The 21,526-nt window shown below is 55.5% G+C and overlaps 1 protein-coding gene across 4 annotated transcripts in view; it reads left to right on the forward strand.

Annotated features, from left to right (window-relative positions):
• RALGPS1 (Ral GEF with PH domain and SH3 binding motif 1) overlaps positions 1-21,021 on the forward strand; it is a 230,184-nt gene extending 209,163 nt beyond the window's left edge. The window contains exons 12-21 of one of the 4 annotated variants that reach the window (XM_049774155.1): positions 1,268-1,394; positions 2,288-2,439; positions 4,316-4,367; positions 12,591-12,674; positions 13,584-13,689; positions 14,667-14,759; positions 14,985-15,090; positions 16,842-16,933; positions 17,685-17,711; positions 19,879-21,021. In XM_049774155.1, the coding sequence (XP_049630112.1) occupies positions 1,268-1,394; positions 2,288-2,439; positions 4,316-4,367; positions 12,591-12,674; positions 13,584-13,689; positions 14,667-14,759; positions 14,985-15,090; positions 16,842-16,933; positions 17,685-17,711; positions 19,879-19,908 (869 nt within the window). In that variant the 3' untranslated portion in view covers positions 19,909-21,021. The remainder of the gene's footprint in view (positions 1-1,267; positions 1,395-2,287; positions 2,440-4,315; positions 4,368-12,590; positions 12,675-13,583; positions 13,690-14,666; positions 14,760-14,984; positions 15,091-16,841; positions 16,934-17,684; positions 17,712-19,878) is intronic. The other 3 variants (XM_049774157.1, XM_049774158.1, XM_049774159.1) reach the window with 3 other exon arrangements.
• Positions 21,022-21,526: the final 505 nt, after the last annotated feature.

Here is a 21,526-nt window from a genome sequence, read left to right on the forward strand (position 1 = left end):
CTGGTTCTCATGCAGCAGAGATGGTTCTCACTGGGGCAGAACCCTGGGCTCTGACCAGCAGCAGCATCTGAACTAGAACCAGGGCAGCTGCCAGGGTGACTCAGGCCCAGCCACGATGAGCCCACGGACCGCAGACAAGGTGGCGCCTTCCTCCCTCCACAGGGACCCTCGCCTTGAGCCACACACTGCCTGGCACGACTATGGTGCCCCAGTTGTGGCTGTGCTCTTCACCCAGGGGTGTCCGTCAGATTCCCAGGATTGCAGCTGACCCAGTACCTGCATGACCGGTGCAGGGACGATTCACCCCATTCCCGTGTGTGTGTGTGTGTGTGTGTGTGTGTGTGTGTGTGTGTGTGTGCAGGGACGATTCACCCCATTCCCGTGTGTGTGTGTGTGTGTGTGTGTGTGTGTGTCCCCAGAAACATGAACACTCCTGCATGACCTGTGCAGGGACAATTCACCCCATTCGTGTGTGTGTGTGTGTGTGTGTGTGTGTGTGTGTGTGTGTGTGTGTGTGTGTGTGTGTGTTTCCCCAGAAACATGAACACTCACTCCAGGGTCAGACCTGCACCTTCAACCCTCCCTGCACCCAGCGGCCTTGGCTCAGGAGCCCTCACCATGGCCACACTCCCCAAATTCCCTGTTCTGGTACTTTCTATCAGGGCCTCTCTGGGACACCTAATGCATGCTAGAGCTGAACCTGCCCATGGCCCCCTCCCTCCTGGCATCCTGCACCACTTTCTTCCCCCATGGGGACACTCTTCTCCAACGGAACAGCACTCATGGCCTTCAGAGTTCCAGCCTGAGCATCCTAGGAAGCTCAGGATCAGGGTCATGGCCATTGACTCCACTGTGACCCATAGGTTAATGGGTGAGGGGCAGGAATCTCCTGGAGCAGGTGAAAGACACAGAGGGCACCTGGGCTGACGGGAACAGGTGCTGTGAAGCCTAAAGGTGGGGTATCAGGGAACCCCGAGGATGGCTGGAAGGGCACTGTTGACCTCATTCACCTCCCCCATGGCTGAAGGTGGCTGGGCAGCTGTGAGTCTCTCTAATCGGCCTCAGCTGTGGCAGTCCTCAGTGTGGCCACCATGTGAAGGCCCTGGGGACTTGGGTGAACTTCGTTGGCCTGCTAGAGCTGGGCCAAGTATCCTGTACCCCCAGAACCCTGTAGTTCCCCCATGACTCTCTTTTCATAGGTTCCTCCAAATGTCCTGCATCCCCAGCCCTTCCATGGCCTGCTCTCTCTCTCTCTCTTTATTTACAGGCTCCTCTGCTGGATCCAGCTCTGCCAGGTTCAGCCGGAGGCCCACGTGCCCAGATGCATCAGTTGCTGGCAGCCTCCCCACGCCCCCTGTGCCAAGACACAGGAAGAGCCACAGCCTGGGCAACAAGTAGGTGACAGTATGAACCCCTCTCAGCAGGTGCCTTGATCTAACCTGGCACGGCCTTGGTAGTGCTGGGGTGGAGTATGCAGCTGGACAGTCTGCACCATGATGGTATCATGGGCTGCACAGGCTGGCTAGACATCCTAGAAATAGTGCCAGGTCCATGATTGCCTTCCTCATGAGAGCCCAGGGGCCAGGCAGCCCTGGCACCATCACCAGGCTCCCGCCAGCGTCAGCCTCGAGTCTGCTGCCAACTGCTGCTGCCCTCCCACCAGCACCTGGCATTGTGGGGGCAGTGGGATCACACTCCTCAGCAGATGGGCCCACCTGCCTCCCTCTATCTGTACTCCCAAGTCCTGTCCATCCCTCCACCTCTCTGTTCTTCCATCTCTCCGTTTCTTCCCTCCTCTCTCCTTCCTCCCTTCCCACCTCCCTTCTTCCCTTCCCTCCCTCCCTCCTTCCTTCCTGTCCTCCCCCCTCCACTCACTCCTTCTCCCCTCCATCCCTTCTTTCCTTCCCTCCTTCTCTCACACCTGCCATCCCAGCTGGTACTGGCCCTAGCCCCGAAATGTTCTCTATGGGCAGCATCAGGACATTCAGGCCAACTCTGCTGCCCAGGCATGGATCTTGAACCCAGAGAATCTGAATCTAGCGAGGCAGCGGGCAGGCAGAGGAAGGCTGGACGGAGCAAGGATTCGACGGGCGCGTGCAACCCCCCGCCGCAGACACACTGCGTGGTGGGCACAGTCCCTTTGCGTGGCCCCGCCGCTCACAGCCCCCCACCCCGCCGAGCCTCATGATCTTGGGGACAGTCAGGGACCTTCAGGGAGTGTTGGTGCCGTGGACAGCCAGTGTGGCAGGAGTCCGGAGCCGCCTTCTTTCTCCCTTTCCGTTTCCAGTCTCATGTGTCAGTTGAGTGTAGTTGAGAGTAAAAGCGCCACGTTCCCGTCGGAGAAGGCGCGGCACCTGCTGGACGACAGCGTCCTAGAGTCCCGCAGTCCCCGCAGGGCGCTCGCCGCCTCCTCCGCTGCCACCAATGGACTCTCCCTAGGTAAGCGTCTCTGTCTGTCACCGTGCGTGCCCGGTGGCTTCCCTGCAGGAGTCCCCAGAGCCCGGGAAGCTTTTGCTTCTAGCCACCGGGGATTCGTCTCTCCCGAGTGTGGCGGGCAGGTGGCAGGTGCAGCTGGACCAAAACCAGGTTGGCAAGGACAGCCACTGCCCATACTAGCTTCAAAGCCAAGCAGGGCCCAGCTGCCTGGGGACCCCAGCTGGGTGGGCCCTGGGTCTCCCCATGTCCTTGTCCATCCCTGAGGAGCCAGAATGAGGCAGGATTGAAATGCTTTGTGGGGGGGGGGGGGAGAGGGTGTTCTCATTTTCCTGAGGGACAGGTGAGGATCAGTGGCGCGATGCTGGGTGTGAGAGGGTTGGCGCTCAGAGCTGGGGGGGTGCTTCTTGTGGGCCAGGAGAGCCAGGCCTCCTGTCTTTGCTGGTGTGAGACACGTAGCCTCGCCTCTCCTCGTGCCTGTGCTTCTGTTGGTCTGCGTCTGTGTGTCTGTCCATTCCTGGGCCAAGCTCTGGGTGGTAGGGAGCAGGTAAGCTGGCAGGAGGCGCCTGTCCCATATCCCTGGGGCTGTCACAGCACATGTGCTTGACAGTCTGACAAGCCACGTCTATAGTTGCCTCTGCCCTGGGCCCTGTTGGGTGGACAGCATTGTAGGACATCAAGGCCAGGATGGGGTTCCTGGTCGGGAAACAGATTCCAGGCCCTGTAAGTCAGGATAAGTCCAGGCAAGCCCGGGGGTGGAGGGGGCTAGAAACTTCTCCAAGATTGATATGTAGATATCCTGCTTATGGGGCACCCACAAGGCCTTGGAGTCTGAGTCACAGCCCTACATGGAGCCCAGAGAGGCAGACAGGGCTGTGGGAGAGTCCAGGCCCCTGGTAGAGCTCCGAAAACTCTCTGGTAGTGAGACCTTCACATGAGTCCTTCACATGGAGAGTGTGGGCAGGTGCCAGGTGGAGCCCAGCTGGCCAGCTCCTCCCTGGGGAGAGGGCATTGCTGAGACTGACCCCACGGGGCCTGGCCACCACCTCCCCAAGCCCTGTATTCTTGTCCAGAAAGAAACTGAGGCTTGTCTGGGCCACAGCAGCAGGCAGGGTGTTTGCCTGGCATACAGCCAGTCTGGGTTCAATCCCCAGCATCTTGTATGGTCCCCTGAGCACCGCCAAGAGTGCAGAGCCAGAACTAGACCCTGAACACTGCTGGATGTGCCCTTTTCAGAGTAGCTTTAGGTGGTAGGATTTTTATGCCCACTGGAGCCATGCCTTGGGGAGACCCTGAGACTAGGGGCAGGCAGTCCCTGTCTGCATGGAACAGTGACCTGTGCTGTGCCTCAGGGAAGAAATTTCCCCCAAGGTAGCCCTGGCCACATGTGGGCCAGGGGGAAGCAGGGTAGAGCCCTCCAGGCCAGAGGCCTGAAGTCCAGGGACCTTAAGGGGTGTGGTGGTAGATAGGTAGCTGTGTCCCTTGCTGAGGCAGTGGTTAAGAAGAGAGCCCCGGGGCCTGGAGAGATAGCACAGCGGGCGTTTGCCTTGCAAGCAGCAGATCCAGGACCAAAGGTGGTTGGTTCGAATCCCAGTGTCCCATAGGGTCCCCCGTGCCTGCCAGGAGCTATTTCTGAGCAGACAGCCAGGAGTAACCCCTGAGCATTGCCGGGTGTGGCCCAAAAACCAAAAAAAAAAAAAAAAAAAAAAAGAAGAGAGCCCCAACCTGGAAGGGCATTGATATGGACCCTCTCTGGGAAAAGTCAGAGGTTCTGGTGACAGAGTCTAGTCTCATGGACGTGACAGGGCCTTGCAGCAGGGGCCTGGGCCCTGGGCGTGACCCCACAGGAGGCTGCAGCTCACTCATCTGTGTTCCTTTCCAGGCAGTAGTGAGAGCTCAGAGTTTAGTGAAGAGATGTCTGCAGGGCTGGAAAGGTGAGTGTGGCCTCGGCAGCCTCCTTCTGGGGAGACACTTGGAGCTGGGGGCCAGCCCGCCCTCCCACCCCACAGCTCACATGGACGAGGCTGGGCTCCACAAACCAACAGGGCCCAGGCCAGACTGACTAGGAGGGCTCAGAGCAGATGGGCATCCCCTTGTGGTCCAATCCCCAGCCAGGGATGCGCTTTAGAGTCGGCTGGGTCTGAGACGGGCGCGTGGCTCCGTCTGGTGGTGACTGGGAGTGTTGCAGCTTCACGGCCTAAGCCATGGACCGACACACAACTTCAGGCACTGGCCACAGCAGAGTGGTCCAGCTGCCCTGCTCCTCAGGGACTCCTCAACCCAGAGCTGTGCTCCCTAAAGCGAGCCCTCTCTCCTGGGAATGTGCCTGCAGTCTGGACATCACCTTCTGCCCCTCCATCACCTGCAGGGGCCATTTGACAGTGAGCAACAGTGGCTGTGTGGATGGTGTGGGCCCAGAGGGGCAGGAGGAACCGGGCGCACAGAGTCTGAGGAACAGATTTTCTGCTCAATGTGTACATGTGTGGGAGCTGCGTAAGCACATGGGTACACACACAGTCTCAAGCACACACAAGCTCATATTCACTCACATGATCTCAAACAGTCACACATACTGTTTCATACATAACCACACGCATAAAATATCACAGTTTCACGCAGTCACACACGTACCGTCTCATAGACAACCACACACATTCATAATCACGTTCTCAAACTGTCACACACACATACTGCCAGGGGCCAAGCAGGCATGACTCTTGACAAGAAAGGCAGGGGCCGGAGAGATAGCATGGAGGTAAGGCGTTTACCTTTCATGCAGAAGGACGGTGGTTCGAATCCCGGCATCCCATATGGTCCCCTGAGCCTGCCAGGGGCGATTTCTGAGCATAGAGCCAGGAGTAACTCCTGAGCGCTGCCGGGTGTGACCCCAAAAAACAACAACAGCAACAAAAAAAAAAAAAAGAAAAAGAAAAAAGAAAAGAAAGGCTTTTTCTGGAGACCGGGTTTAAAGAGGGAGCAGTCAGGGTAGGAGGCAGTCAACCTAGCCTAGGGTTAGAGTGACAGAGGGGAGAGGGGGACAGAGATAGAGAAAAGAGAGAAAGAAAGGAGAGAGAGTTGGGACCAAAGCAAGTATTAGCTACAAGATAGGACAAACAGTCATCCAGCACTAGAAGCAGCAGCAGAAACTCCCAGCTAAATGACAGTTACCAAGATGTCATTTCAAAAGGACAGACAACAGTTATGTTAGTGTCACCCGAGACAGTGTCTCATAGACAACCACAGTCATACAATGTCGCACAGTCACACATACTGTCTCGTGCACAACCACACACATCTTCACAGTTACACATTCTGTATCAAACACAACCATACACACTTTCACAGTCACACAATCTCTCACAGTCACACATACAGGCTTCTCATATTCATTCACGGCCTCTCAGGCATATTCCTGCAGTGTCTTAAATACCACCTCACATGGGCACACTTCACATTGGTACATACCACACAAGTCTCACACAGAGCCTCGCCTGTACACATTCACACGCGCACGTTCATTCAACCTCACACTAGTTTACAACATTCTCTCACACAAATGCCTGGGCTGTCTCTCACAGTCACACACACACCCAGTACATACCACACACAGGCTCTAGCGATGGACCCTCCTCTAGTGCTTCTATCTCAGTTCCTATAGACACTGTGTGGCGCTAACTGATTGCTGAAGGCCAAGGTCTTACCAGGCCCTTCAGCCCCTACAGATGGATTCTTGTATTGTCCCCATTGTGTACGTGTGACTAAAGGCTCAGAGAGGTGACATGCCTTATGTTGGGCAGCATTGACCTGGAGCCCACATCCTCTTGACCCGCGCCCACAGCCTCCTGCTGTGTCCCCCCACCTGAGTGGCCACTGGGGGTCAGGCCATCTGTCCTGGTGGAACCCGTGAAGGAAAGCTGGGATGTGGAGTGTGGGCTGGAAAGAGCTCGCTCTGGGGTTTGGGGTCACCATGGTCTTGCCTTTGTTCCACAGTTGGAATGAGCTGGACAGGCTGAAGGCAGACAGAGCCCAAGCTGGTGAGCAAAACTGGCTTTTCTTAGCAGCAGTTGGGGGTTCTGGTAAGACCCTCATGAAGAGGGATTATAGGCCATTAGGGTCTCACAGTCACAGGCCAGTGAGGGCCCACCACAGGTGGGGGATATCTGGATTTCCCGAATCTGAGCAAGCCTACCCTCACTTTATTGCTGTTTCCTTCGCTCATCCAGTATCTGTTTCTCTGGGCATATGTTGGGGGGCAGGTGTCCAGTTCCTGCCAAGGCTGGGATCAGTTGCACTTACACGCCGTTCTAGTGCTCGGAAGCCTCGCCGCCTCGGCCTTTCCTCCAATTCGCTCTGTTTGGCCCAAGCACCAGCCTTGTTGTGCATGAGCAGCCATTAGCTAGTGCTCTGGGCCAGCCCAGTGTGCAGGTGTCTGCACCTGCCTTTCTGAAAGGCCTGGATGGAGCGTGGTCTCTGCTCAGGATATGGAGAAGTGTGAGCCAGTGGGACTTCCTGGTCCTTTCCCAACTGAGGACAGTGCAGAGGCCCTGCTGCCTCTACCATTCACCACAGAGGCATAAGGCACATTGCAGACTCCCTGACTCCACCCATAAGGCACATTGCAGACTCCCTGACATCCCACACGAGGCTTCTGTGCCTTCACAACGCTGGAAAGTTTCCTTCCCTACTTCATGGACCTACGTGTGGCCACCTTCAGCCCCTTAACCCTGACCTCACCCAGCAGCCCAGGGCTTTGTAAATTATCTTGGCTGTTAAATCCTTTGTTGGGTATTTGTGAATCCAAGAACAGTCCCCAGAATGAGAAATTACTTCCCATCCCCTTGTCCCCTTTTGGGGGGAGACCTTGGTAATATTTATCCGCAGCAAATAATAATCCACACAGACAAGAAGGATAGGGTGTAAAAGATTGGGCAAAGAGAGCGAGAGAATCCTCTTGCAGCCTGCAGCTTTCGCAAAAGGACCCCTCTCCCATGTCCATCAAGCTATTTATTGCCAACTCCACAGCGCCCCCACCTGGAAAGGCTAGGTGGGGCAATAGTCACAGAACAATCTTAAGGAAATACTTTTATATACAATTCCAAGAATAATCTTATGGAAACTTTTTCATATACTACAGGCTTCACCAGAAAAGAGAAGCATCTGCAGCTATATCCGCCGATGGTCCCCCAAAGGCACCCCAGCCCTTCCCAGGCCAGTTCTTTTCACACTGCAGAAGCAGTGGTGGCTTTGGCCCTGGCAGTAGGACCTGCAGAGGATCAAGCGGGGAAGATGGCCTAGCTACCCTGACCCAATGTCCATGCCAGGCCCCAGCTCAGAAGCTTAAGACCCACTGACTCTAATGCATTGCTTATCTGATGCCAGGAAGCAGAATGCAGCCAGAGTCCAGCTGCAGGATGCCCCCCTGGCCACTGAGTCCCACCTTCGGGGTGCATGTCTGTAGCTTGGCATCACCTCCCTCTGCCAGGAGGGTGGGAGACCCCCATGTCCCACTATGCTGGTGGGTTTGCTTTCCCGAGCTTATGCAATGGGTAACACAGTGCCTGTCTCCTCTACCCTCATGCCCCTCATTGGTCACTGTTAGAGAGTCCCACAGGTTCCTGCAGAGCCCAGAATGCTGGTGCTTTGCACTTGGGGGTGTGGGGAGCACCCCATCCAGCAGGATGCAGGGAGCAAAGGTCACCGGAAGTTAAGAGGAGAGGTAGCCAGGCTGAATGGTGCCCTGGAGAAGGGGTTCTCAGAAGAATCAGGCAATGCCTGGTCAGAGACATGCACAGGGTCACTGTGTGGCAGGGCAGGGTCACTACGCAGGTCACTGTGTAGCCTGACAAGGTAGCATCACCTGAGGGTGAACACACACCTTTCAATCTGTACTGCAGTTTCTGAAGAACAAGGGAGTCAGGGAATATGTTGGGGATGGCATGAACGTCCATGTTCCTGCCATGGCCTGGTCCTCAATCCTGGTCTCTGAATCTGTGTGATCAGTTACCCTTTCTGTTCTCCATTCTTGGGATTCCACAGTTGGAAATGTTGCCATTGTTCTCCAAAAAAAAAAGTCAACATTCAACATCTTGTTTGGGCCACACCTGGCAGTGCTCAGGGTCTGTGTCCAGAGGTCACTCCTGGCAAGGCTCAGAGGACCCTCTGGGATGTCCAGGATCAACAGTATCAGGGACTAGCCTAAAGCTTGTCAGACTGTGGGTGACCCCAGCTCGGGGTCAACCAGGTGCAAGGCAAGAACTTCTTCCCTGACCTCTCATCGCCTCTCAGCACTGAAGGTCTTTAAAGAAAACATTTCTGGTTGCTTTGTGGGTTAAGTCAGTGAGCTCACCCTGGTGCCCCTTCCAGATGCTCTGCCATCATATGTCCTGAGTGTGATTAGGGACATGGGGGGAGCTGTCACAGCTCAGCAGTTGGGGGGACATGAGTGCATGGCAGAGTTGGGTACAGGAGGGCATTAGTGGTGGCAGGGCAATGGGAAGAGCATAGCAGGGCTCATAGTTGTGTTGGGGTAGAGCAGGCAGCCAGCTGGACGAGAAGGGGGAGGGAAGGAAGGAGAAAGGAAGGGATGGAGAGAGGGAAGGAGACAGAGGGACTTCTTTTGGGGGGGGCCACACCTGATAATGCTTAGGGGTTACTCCTGGCTATACACTCAAAAATCACTCCTGGCTTGGGAAACCATATGATACACCAGGGGATCAAACCGGGTTCGTCCTGGGTCAGCCACGTGCAAGCCAGATACCCTACCACTGCGCTCACTCTGGCCCCAAGAGACTGACTCTTGAGGGGTTCACCAAGCAGGGTTTGGGGCAGAGGCAGGAACCAGGTGATGTCAACTCAGATAAGGAGCTAGGAGACAGGGAAGATCCAGCACAAATTGTGGGTGACTCCAGCAGACCCTGTCAGACTCTGGATGACCCCAGTCTGAAGACCTGGGAGTGAATCTGGCCTGAGGCCTGTCAAACCATTGGTGACCCAGCCCAGGCTGTGTCAGACCATGGGTGACCCCGACCCAAAGCCTGTCAACTGTTAAGAGACCCCAATCTGGAGCCTTCAAACTGTGGCCCAGCCCAGGACTGTCAGACTGTGGGTGACCCTGGCCTGGGGCTCCTCAGACTACGGTTTCAGGGACAACTTAAGAACTCAGGTCAAGACCATTTGTTTTAGGAACATAGAGGATCATCCTGGAAGCCAAATTAGCCCAAGTGGGGGCAGGGGTGGGGTGAGCCCCTCATCTGGGGGGTTGAGGGCTGCTACAGAGGGAGTCTGGGGCACCGCAGTGGGATCATTGGTCTGTCCCCACACTTCAGCATCCTCCTGTCTGCTCTGAGGGTGCTTCTTGGATTCGCCTCACACTCTGAGGGGGGTTTGCTACATTGGGGCATTTATGTGGGTCTTCCTCAGCAGGCAGCGCTGGCAAGACAGTGATTGGGGGCAGACGGGGAAAAGAGTTCCCCAGTTCACAGTCCAGCCATGAGAGGGTGGAGTGGCATGGAGTATGTGTGCCCGGACTGAGTTGAAGTTGGAGGAGCCTGATTAGGGGTGCTCTGACAGTAGACCCCTCATGTCCTCTGGGGTCCGGTGTGCATGTTCAGCCCTGTGTGTCTCTCACATTCCTGGGAGAGTGATCCCAGCATCCTAGCACCCAGCTCAGGTTTTCGGAAACCTTCCTTCTAGCTCCCCTGGGAAGAATGGGTGGGTCACTGTCAGGAGGTCTGGTGGGTCTGCTGTGTGGGTGAACGTGTTGGTAACCAGGACCCTGGGCCTTTCCCACCTCCATCTTGCTCTGGAACTCGTGCTGGAGGCTGCTTCTGTGAACACCCAATTATGACACCCAGCCCAGTTTTCCCCTAAGACTTCTTACTCCCCAACTTCCTGGACCAGCAACTTAGGACTTTAGAAAGCATCAGACTCAGCTGCCTTTACCCAGGGAGCCCCCGAAGAGTGCTCTCTGAGGGACTCGGTGACCCATCCCACCACCTCGGTCTTAGTCCTTAGCCTCTCCCTGATGCCAAACGTGCTCAGTTCCTGCCTCTCCCCAGGCCTCCCTCTCTTCTCTGTAAGGTGTGCATAATAGCATTTGTCTTACAGTGTTGTGTAAATACACAAGATGTTGAGGCATGTGGCCTTCGCCTCTTCCCCGAGCATCAGCACCATCCCTGTCATCATTACAATGGTCATCACCATTATCACGATCATCACCATCTCCATCAACATCATCGGCACTACCAGCACTAGCATGATCATCTCCAACATCACCATCATAGCACCACTGTCATTCTCACCTTCATCATCATTCTTACTATCATCTCTGTCATCGCCATCATACCACCTTCACTGCCATCACCATCACCGCTGTCATTATCATTTCCACTGCGTCATCATCACCATTATTATCTTGGCCACCACCACTGCCAACATCACTGTCGTTGTCTTTTCACTGCCAGTCACTGTCACTGCCATAACAACCATCAACATTGCCACCATCTTCACCCCATTACCATTCTAACCATCAGCATTACCGCCACCCTCACCGCCATGATTCTATTTGCATCTGCATGGCATCATGAGCCCCCTAAGCCCATCTCCATTTTCATCATCACCACCATTATCTCTCTCATCGTCATCTCCATCACCTCATTCTCTCATCCTCTCGAGAGAGTCTTTCCCTTTGCTCATCATGCACGACTTTCCTTAGCCTTGCCTCCACTTCACACCAGGAGGAAGGGTGCCTGCTGCAGCCCTGCTTCCTGCACCCCTATCCTGGCTAACTGGGTTTAGGACTCAGCCAACTGTGTCCGCAGCTCTGTGCTTCAGTTTCCCCTTCAGGGAGAGAAAGCTGAAGCCTGAGTAATTCACAGCTGTCCCCTGAGCGCCCTTCCTGTCTGTACTCCTGGATTCCCCATACCTGAACACCCCCACCTATCAGTTTAACCCTGAGCTCTCCGGACCCTCGTCTTCCTGCACCCCACTGTAGGGTACTTAGGAGCACCTCACTCCTCCAGGAAACACACAGGAGGAGCTTGAAAGCTGGGACATGTGTCATATATGTGCATCAGCGCGCACCTTGGCACCGTCTGTCAGTCAATGATTGAGGAGGTGGAAAGAGGTGCAGCAGTTGTAATCATCTTCCCAGGTGCCTATGGTAGGGGTCAACTTGGAAAGGTCAGCTCTGGAAGAGGCTCAACAGAGTTTAGGGGGCCTAAGGGAACCCTAGGGTCTGGCAAGGTGGGGGCCTGGTTCACTTTGCCCAAGAGAGCAGAACCTTGCTCACACCATGGCCCTGCGGTGACAGTCATCTGCCACTGTGGGGGCCTTCAGACATGTAGTACCCTCACTCACAGGAGGGGGAAGCTACTGACAGGTGAAAGCAGCGGCCCAAGTGAGGGAAAACACTGGGTGGCCCCATGCCTGGGTGAGGGCAAATGGGTGGCCCTGAGCAGGGCCCAGGTGAGGGTAGACACTGAGCAGCCTTGAACAGGGCTCACACACACCCCTTGGGGAATCAAAACATTGCGATGATGCCAGCTTTGGGGTATGAGGGTGACACTAGACCTTGGGACGGGGCTCCAGGCCTGGTGGCAGAAAGGGGAGGCATTTGAGAACTTAATGAGTCGGGTGACCCCGATGTTCAGCTGAAAGGCAAGGACACTTGTTGTGCGGGGAGACTGGGGAAAGCATGGAGACCCCATGACTCTGGAGGGGTCTGGCCAAAGAGCTGAAAGGAGGAAGAAGGGAGAGGGGAGTGCCTCCAGGGAGTGCTTCCCTGGAGAAGGCCACTGTGAGAGGCCTTGCAGGCTGGAGGGGATGATGGGTCTAGGCAGGGCCTGGCTGTGCCCTGGGGAAATTCAGTCCCCCCCACTCCCTGCCACGCGCCAGACCTTCTGCATTTTAACTGAGATCCTTTTACTCCTCGCCCCAACCTTGGGGGCAAATATGGGGATGCCCCTGGCCCTGGAGAAAGGGGTACCCACCTGGAGAATGTTCTGGGGGCCTGAAAGTCACCCATATGTGCTCCCCAGTATCCTAGCAGCACTGAAGCCAGGGGGTGGAGGATGGGGCTCCCTGGTGTAAGGGTGGCTTTTCCCTGGGTCCCTGGTATTTCCAGGCAGTTGCTAAATATTACCCCTTTCCCTCTGAAGCAGGGGACGTCTGTATGCCACTCTGGGGCCCAACTGGCGGGTCCCCGTTCGGAATTCTCCCCGGACCCGAAGCTGCGCCTACAGGTGGGTACCTCTGCCCAAGAAGGCAGGTATAGCCCACAGGTTAAAGGGAAAGAGGTTCTGGGCACTGGGACAGAGCAGAAAAGGGTGGCGAATGCCAAATAAGGGGTGAAGTGAAGGGACCTGAGGGAAAGTGAGAGACCCGAGGCACTCTGTGAATTTGGCCAGGTATTCCCAGGATAAGGGTGGTGATGGTCCCTTAAGGCCACCAGTGTGAGCAGCCGAGGTGGGAGGCTGAGGTGGGAAGGGTGGGAGGTGAGAGGTTATGGGAAAAGAGAGGGTGTGGGAGGAGAGAGGTCCGGGAGGTGAGAGACTGTGTGACAGGTGAGAAGGTGCCGGAGGTAGAGGATGGGAGGTGAGAGTGGGTCGGGGAAGCTGAGGAGCATATGGAGGAAGATCCAATTTTAACGACAGTTTGTGAGATGCTGTTGAAGTATTTAGGACTTGTTGACTGAGTGGTGGCGGGAGCCCTAGTTTCTGGCTCCAGCCACTGTTGGGGACAAGGATGGCGGGGAGATGGGATGAGGGGTCTTTGCTGGACACTGAATGTCATCACTGATGGGAGCCTGACTGGCAGCTGGAGAATGGGCATCCTGCAGAGTGGGGCTCCTGTGGCTCTTGCCCTGTGCTCCCCCAACTTCTCTGCCCCTCTAACAAGTGACCCTAGACCCCAAGGTGTGAGGAGAGAACCCACAGGTGGGTGATTCAGAGCATCCAGGAGAAAGCCAGACAAGACACATTAGGCAGTTGGGTGGGAGTTCCCATGGAACCTTTGTGGGACTCAGCAGGATGCGGGGGTGCTCAGTTTCGGGTCTGGGGGGTGTCACCTTCCTTCCCACCTCTGCTTCTGAACAGTCGCCCTGGCAGCGGGTGGGCCTGGGCCCTTGCATCTGAACTGCCCTCTCCCTGCAGCCCCACAGGCCCCTGCATCTGTGCCCTGGGGAGTTCAGTGGCGGTGCCCACCATGGAGGGGCCACTGCGGAGGAAGACGCTGCTCAAGGAAGGCCGGAAGCCGGCGGTGAGTGCGAGCACGACGGGCAGGCCTTGCATGTGGGAGCACTGGGGCAGAAGTCCACAGAGCATAGAGCCAGTTAAGGTGTCACTCCCTCCTTGGCTTCTGCTCTCCGCAGCCCCGAGGATAGAGAATCAGGCTTTTCCTACCCTACTCTGGTGACTCTCATGGGCTTGGGAGAGCCAGTCTGCTCATCCCACCCAAGCCCCTCTAACCACACCCCCTGGACCTAGCCGGCTCAACCCCCCACCCCCCCAGCTGCCTCCTGCACCGCCTGTCTTCAACCACTGGGGAGCAACATGGGGTCAGGCTACACATTATCTCTTGCCCCGGGCTGGAGTACCCTGAACCCCCAAGTCCTGGGCCTCCCTTCTCGCACTAGTGGGCCCCCAATCAATTTCTGCCTCAATGCCAGCTGGCCCCAGACAGTTAGATGTAGAGTTGCATGGCTTCTCTGTGCAGTCCGTCCACAAGACTCAGCTTTTTGTGGGGGATGGTGCAGTGCCAGCATCAGGGATATGGGCTCAGGAGGGATGATCCGCTGGGATTCTACCCTGTGCCTACTGCTCCTTTCCTCCCAGGGGAACACTTGTCCAGCCAGGCGGCCCAGCCCTGGAGGCCACCCCCATTGTGCACTCTTGAACAGCAGCCTTCCCCAAACTGACCTGGGGGGGTGCTCTTTACCTCCCCTACTTCCAGCCCCCACTCAGATACAGCACAGATACAAATACTCCTGGATGTACTTGCGGAGTGAGGGAATGGTTTTGCCAGGATGTCATGGCCAGTGCCTCAACCTAGGGAAACCAGCACTGCACCAGCATTCCTGCAGCGCTTCCAGCAGTTCCTGGGTCCATGTGCCAGGGGGAAAGGGCTGGGTAAACAGGAATATCCTTTCACCCAAGGGCACACACCTGGTCTGTCCCAGACCACCCCAGGGACTTGCCCCTGCCGCTCACACATCACTCTGCCTCCTTCCTCTGCAGCTATCTTCATGGACCAGGTATTGGGTCATTCTTTCAGAATCCACTCTCCTTTACTATGGGGCCAAGTCTCTTCGGGGCACAGACAGAAAACACGTAAGTACAGGGAAGATCCATGGAAAGTCTAGTCTGGAGAGTGGGGTCTTAGAAGGGTCAGGGCTTGGGAGTCCTAGACAGAGGGTCCTACGAGCTAGTTTTGGGGGTCCGGATGAGTTAGAGAACTTCTCTAAGAAGTTCTAGTCAGCAGCAAGAGGGGACAGCTACACACTGGCCTTGGGGGTGCAGAGGAAACACCCCAGCTCTACTTTTTCTCTCCTTCAGTACAAATCCACACCTGGCAAAAAGGTCTCCATCGTGGGCTGGATGGTGCAGCTGCCTGATGATCCCGAGCACCCTGACATTTTCCAGCTGAATAACCCTGACAAAGGTAGGTAGCCAGCTGAGCCCTTTCATCAGAGATCAGCACCCTCTCTTTTCCACCCCTCTTCTTCTGTTGAGCTGGAGTCTTGCTACTGCAAGACACCCCACCCTGGTGCCTCCTCTATGATATGTCCCTTTGGAGCCCCCAGGAACCTTGGAGGCTGTTGCTCTGATGTGGTCTCTGGAAAACCCTAGTTTCTGGAAGGTGATTCTCTTCTGGCGACAGCGAACCCAGATCACACTGCAGGACCCTTCTGTGGCCTCACCTGTAGCCCTAGGAGCCAGGGCCTCTTCCCGCCTTATAGCGCATGATGATGCATGAGGCTGTACCCTGCAGCTGGAGAGATGCCAGTATTGCCTGTGTCGAGAATCTAGGAGGGAGCTTTCAACTAAAGCTCTACCACCTTGGGCTGCCTCAGTCTCTTCTAGCTGTATGCCCTTGGTTCCTGCCACTGAAGGTGGGAGGTGCTGGCCCCACTTGCCCAGAAGCCTTCACTACATTGACACTCTCAAAGGTCTTGCTCACATCCTGGATCTTCCCTGTCTCTGGAAACCCCCATTGCCTCCTTTTGGATTTTGGCCAAGTGCAGTGTCCGAGAATGTGGACACCTGAGCTTCTCTGCAGAGTCCCCAGCAACATTTGGGTGTTTCACAACCCTCTCTTGTGAAAACTCACAGTGGGATTCAGTATCTAGGAGAGCTTCTAGTCTACCTTTTTGTTTGTTGTATTTTGGGGCCACACCCAGTGGTGCTCAGGGGTTATTCCTGACTCTGCACTCTGAAATTACTTCTGGCAGACTCAGGGGACCATATGGGATGCTGGGGATCGAACTCAGATTGGCCACATGCAAAGCAAACACCCTCTCTGCCATGCTGGTCCTCCGGCCCTTGATCCACCATTTCCAACAAGCTCACAGGCAATACCAGTGCTGCTTCCAGATAGGAACCACCAAGAGTGTCAGGGTCTGGAATCTGTGCAGTGTGGAGCATTGGAGCAGGTCATGGGAGGCAGCGCCCCTGCCCCAGCTTGCCCCATCTGGGCCCTGGCACAGTGATCACACTTTGTATCTTGCCCATTTACTCAAGATTCTGGGCCTAGGTCCAAGGTTCTGATTATGGAAGGAAAGGGCGCACTGATCCAAGCTTGGCTGAAGGATCTGATGGCCATGGAAGGGCCACAGGCCACTTTCAGACCTCAGTCCAGAAGACTAAGTGGAGGGCAATGTGCCACCATGCATGCCAGGTTAGGGTCCAGGAAACAGAATCAGGGTCCGTGAATGCAGCAAGGAACCAGGTGCTTCTCTCAGGGACCTCTGCCTCTGTTGTCAGGACCATCATAAACATCTGGGATGTTCCCAGCATCTGTAATTTGATTTCCTTGCAGTGTATCCAAGCAGCATTTCTGCCCAGCTCTTTGCCATCCCCCTTAACCTCAGACTGCCCCTAGGGGGAGCTAGAGTGCTGGCAGAACTTGCTAGTGGTGGTCACACTCGCTCGCTGCCTGATAGATCCAGGATGCTGCTGATTCTTATTTTCCTTTGTGCCTCCGGAAGGTTCTCTGAAGGGTTTCCTTCACCAGTGTCAAAGGCGCCCTGCACCTCACCCCTCCCCCATGCTCAGAACCCTGGCTCAGAATCACCCCAAGCCAGGGAGGGAGGTGCCAGGACTGTCCAGCTGCCCCTGGTCCCACTAACCTTTCTGCTCAGCCACGCGCCCACCCGCTCCATGTCCCCTCACCCATGACTTCTCTGCCCGCAGGCAATGTTTACAAGTTCCAGACTGGCTCTCGCTTCCACGCGATACTATGGCACAAGCATTTGGATGACGCATGTAAAAGCAACAGGCCTCAGGTAAGTTACCTGCACCCTGCTCCGCCCCTGAGCACACCACCCCAAACCTGGAGATACTAAAGGCCCTAAGAACACAGGGCTTCTGCCTCCCCACTCCTCTTGTCTCCAGGACGGACATAACTCCTCCGGTTGGTTATAGCACTAAGCTGCCATGGAGCCTGAAATCTGGTCCCTGTCAGTGACCCCATACTGGGACAGTGAGGTGGCAGATGCCATGGACTCATGAGGATCTCAGGCTTTATTAGTTTGGGAAGCCACACCCTAGTTGTGTTCAAGGGTTACTTCTGGCTCTGCACTCAGGGGTCACTCCTGACCCGTGCTTGGGGACCATATGGGATAGTAAGGATTGAACCCAGCCCAGCCATGTTCAAGGCTGCACTATTACCCTGGCTCCAGCTTTTACTTATATCATCTCTTCACAAAGCCAATTCTACAGGAAGCCTCCAGCCACAGGATGGCAACCTTCTCTGAGCCCCCTTACTTGCCCCTCAGAACTAATAGTAATAACACCTCCACTTGTCCGGCAGAGCAAAGGTGTTTGTTATCAACTAGACTGCGTGCAAGGCAAGCGCCTTACCAGCTGTGTCAGCAACACAACACATACTAACAGCCTGCAGCTGAGCTCATGTGCCCCTATGTACCTTATCCTGTTTGTACCCATGCAGTCTCTACCACAGGCCTGGCTGGGTGCCTCCCTCCTCACCCTGTGCCATCTCCAACTCAGTTACTATGCCAAATGCTTTCCTTGCAGGAACTGGCTGCATCCTCCCAATGGGAGGTAAGTTCCCAGACTCCCCAATTTTCACACACCATACTGAGGTGTGATAGTGGTAGGCACTGGTTCCAGGGGCCCAGGGGTGGGATTCTTGGCAGCTTGATGCCTGAGCCTGTGCTAGGCACCCTCATGTCCAAGGGCATGGAGTGGGGGACCAGCAAAAGCAGGAGAAACAACCCCTCAACCCCTGTCTTTGTTCTCCCAGGAACCGGAAGAGGGAGCTGGGGAATTGGTTCTGGAGGAAGAGTGGGGAACAGGTGGGGTGCTGCAGGCTGGGAGCCCCAGGGGAACTTTGTGAAGGTGGGGGTGGCTCAGGTCTGTGGGTACAGGGTAAGAGTTCTGGTTTACCTTAACTTCCCTTTCTTTCTTAGTAGTTCTGAAGGGCATGTAGGGAACCCCAGAGCTCAGCCCTATTTCTGCTCAGAGAACTGCTGTCTAGGATTTCCAGGCTCGCTTAGCAAGTGACAGAGGACTGGACACTAGAATGTGGGGTTGGAGTGATTGCCTCAGCAGATGGAGCCCATCCCGGAATAAAACTGGGCTACCCTGGGAGTTATCCACTGCGTGCACCCACGTTTCAGCCCTGGGGTGGGCACGCTGGCAGTCTCCACAGATGTGAGGAAAGAGTGCTCTGCAGCACTCTTCTCAAGGGGAGCACATCTCGAGGCATGAGGGGAGACAGGAAGCCTGAAGCAGAGCTGGTGAGCTGGGTTGTGGGTAAAAATGTGTCAGGGAGAGGGGCAGCTAGGGAGTATGGGTTTGGTGACTCCATTTGGGCTGACCATGGCCTCAAGGGGGCGCCAAGTGCCAGTATTGAGACCTGAGCCAGCTCTGGCATCAACCTGCATTGGGCAGCGATGCAGGTTCATGAGAAGTGGGCAAAGCCTCTGGCAGAGCTGGTATTCAGCAGAGGACAGACCAGCCAGTAGCACGCCTTGGCAACTTGAAAGCATTTTGCAGCCCTAGATGAAGGATCCCGGTTCTCTGCTCTTCCCGCTGCATTTTTAATTCACTTCCAATCACTCTTTCTGTTCTGCTGTAACCTTGTCCTGGACTAAGCCATCTCACGGCTGAGAATTCAATAAATTGCAGTTCCCACATTGACCCATAAGGGGCACTGAACCTCAGCTCTTAAAATCTCGGGCTTGGCTTTGTGGAATCGCATTATTTCTTAGAATAGTTTTTGCCAACACTGTCGACACTTATACCACACTGGTAACAGCTGTTGAGATATAAACAGCAGCAGCAAGCAAATGCTCTGTACCCACCACTCAGCCCACAGGCCGCGCCTCCCAGTGGAGGTCCTAGGGCCTTGGAACACCCCTCAACCTCCTGCCTCTGCCTGATTTCATCTTTTTCCTCCCTGGTTGCTTTTCTCACCTCTCCTTGACATGTGGACACAGGCACTGATTCCTTAACATTGTATCTGGGGACACAATCTCCATCTTTTTGTTTTTGTTTGGGGCCACCCCCTGGCAGTTGTTGGGGGTTCTGTGCTTGGGATCACTCCTGGCAAGGCTTGGGGGAACCTATAGGGTGCTGGGGATCAAAGCCGGGTCAGCTATGTGCAAGGCCAAAGCCAGCCACATTATACCATCGCTCCAGCCCCGATCCTGTTTTCATGCAGTGACTTGGACTCAAATCTCCCTGAGTTCCTGAGCAGTGCTGGGTGTAGGGGCTTATAGTATCATCTTTGGTCTAATGTTTGGGGGCTGGTAGCTGCCTCCCCTGCCCTCCCCCCCCACCGGGAGCTTAAATCTCATTTTAAGAAAACAGTTTTGGAAAAGTCACATCCCTCCTTATTCTGGGCACCTGCCTGCCCATGTCTGTCGCCCTTTGTTCACCCTCTGCTCTTGCTAGGCCCCCTCTGGAGGTGTTTGGTACCCCATGGGCCCCTCATTGCTCTGGACACAGTGTTCTTTGACCCTTCTCACTGTGCCCCCCAATCTCAGTCTTTCTGAGGGGGAGAATCTGGGCCCTGCTCTCATGAAAGGGAGAGTTAGGAGTGGGGGGTTCTCAGCATCAGGATGGTCTGGAGTGGGGGCCTGGTACACTTAGGCAAGCACTAGAGCTTCTGTAGAGTCCCTACCCCCTCCCTTCAGGACCCCCTATCTCTCCCCACCCTCTGCAAGGTCTAAACATCGACCAGAGGCTGAGCTTTCTCTTCCAGGTACCTGCAAACCTTATGTCATTCGAGTAAGACTCTTCGGGATGCAGCGTGACTCCAGAGGCCTCGGAAGGGCAGGTGATGACGCAGATGTCTGGGCCCAGGGTGCCGTGGCCCAGGGTGCTGGGAGACCCTCAGCCAGACCCATGGGTTTGCGGGCCGCGGCCTCACTTTCCAGAGCACTCAGCTGGTGCCAGATCCTCCCGCCTGCCAACCCCAGCGACTCTCACAGCACTCCTGCAGCATGGAGGGGAGCCTTGGTCGAACCCCCAAACTGTGTCCTTTCCCCTCCCTCCTTCCCTCCCTGGGCCCTCGTCCATCCACCAGCTGCAGCTGCTGCACCCACAGGGCTGGCGGCCCATTGGGTGCCCAGTGCTTCCTGCTGCACGGAAGCAGGGACCATGTCCCCCTCTCCAAGGGTCCCTACAAGGGACAGGCGGTGGAAATGGCTTCATCCGCCCCAAGTGCATGGGGTTGCTTGCCCTCCGGGGCCACCTCTGATTTTGTACAACACCTGAAGCGCCCTCTGCGTGCGTGCGTGCGAGAGAACAAGCAAGAACTCGTTGGAGAAACATGCATTTTGGCACAAGATTCGGGACATCTCACCTTCATCTGCTTTGAGGCCATGCTGGAATCTTTGAGGAAGGCCCGCGGGAGCACCCAGCTTCCGCCCGCATGGGCCCATGTGTTCTTTTACTGTAACAAACAATGCCTTAACGTGTCTCGTTTTCTGTTCCTATGGGTGCTATTCATCCAGAAGGCCTGCAGCCTGCCTGGGCCCCCCCGGCCCTTTCCAGTCCTTGTCACCGTCGACTCAGTTGATACAGGACCAGCTGTAGGACTGTGGACCCGGTCGCTGGCCTGCTTGTTCCATTCTCTCCCCCGCAGGCCTAGATGCCCCCTTCTCCAACCAGGCCAGGATGGCAAGTTGGGACCCTTTCTCTGCCTGCCCCCAAACAGCACGGAGGCCCCAGACTCGCAGCGAAAGGCTAGTCACAGGCCCACTCCATGGCACCCACTGCTCCCCGCAGGCCCCAGGCTTCGTTCCATCCCTCTTGGCCCTTTGCTTCCACTGCCAGGGCAGGGCTCACTGTAGTTCCTGATTACACCAGGGAGCTGAGTGACATTGAGGCCTTAGGCTCCCCCTAGTCTTGCCCCCCAAATACAGTCACCAGCAAGTTCACCATCACCCAGGTACAAGAGCACAGTGGTCAGTGACGGTGGCGACAGGAGCAAAGCCCCGGTGAACAGCCTGTCTCTGTGCTCAGCCAAGAGAGCTTCCTGGAGCCGCATCTCTCCCCGTCACTCACGGTCCGAATTTCAGTGACTTTCATTTTTTGCACAGGTACATTTTGTCCCATATAGTGAAAAAGAATTAACTATGGGAATTTGATCTCTCCTCTCTCCCCTCTCCCAATGGTTCCCCTCATTCTCAGTCCTCATCATGAAATGGCCCCAGTTTGTGTGTAGGATGCTTCCAAACCAGCCTCTTCACCAGGAAACTAATAGGACAATTGTAAAAATGTCTGGGGTGTGGCCCCCAAATGAATGAAAGCAATGAAAAACAACCAAGAGACCCACCACTGTATTGTCATCATGGTAACAGCTTTCCAGAAAATTCAGATGAATTAATGGGGAAAGAAGGTCTGCA

Source organism: Suncus etruscus, chromosome 5 (genome assembly GCF_024139225.1).
Source record: "Suncus etruscus isolate mSunEtr1 chromosome 5, mSunEtr1.pri.cur, whole genome shotgun sequence".
Classification (NCBI taxonomy): Eukaryota; Metazoa; Chordata; class Mammalia; order Eulipotyphla; family Soricidae; genus Suncus; species Suncus etruscus.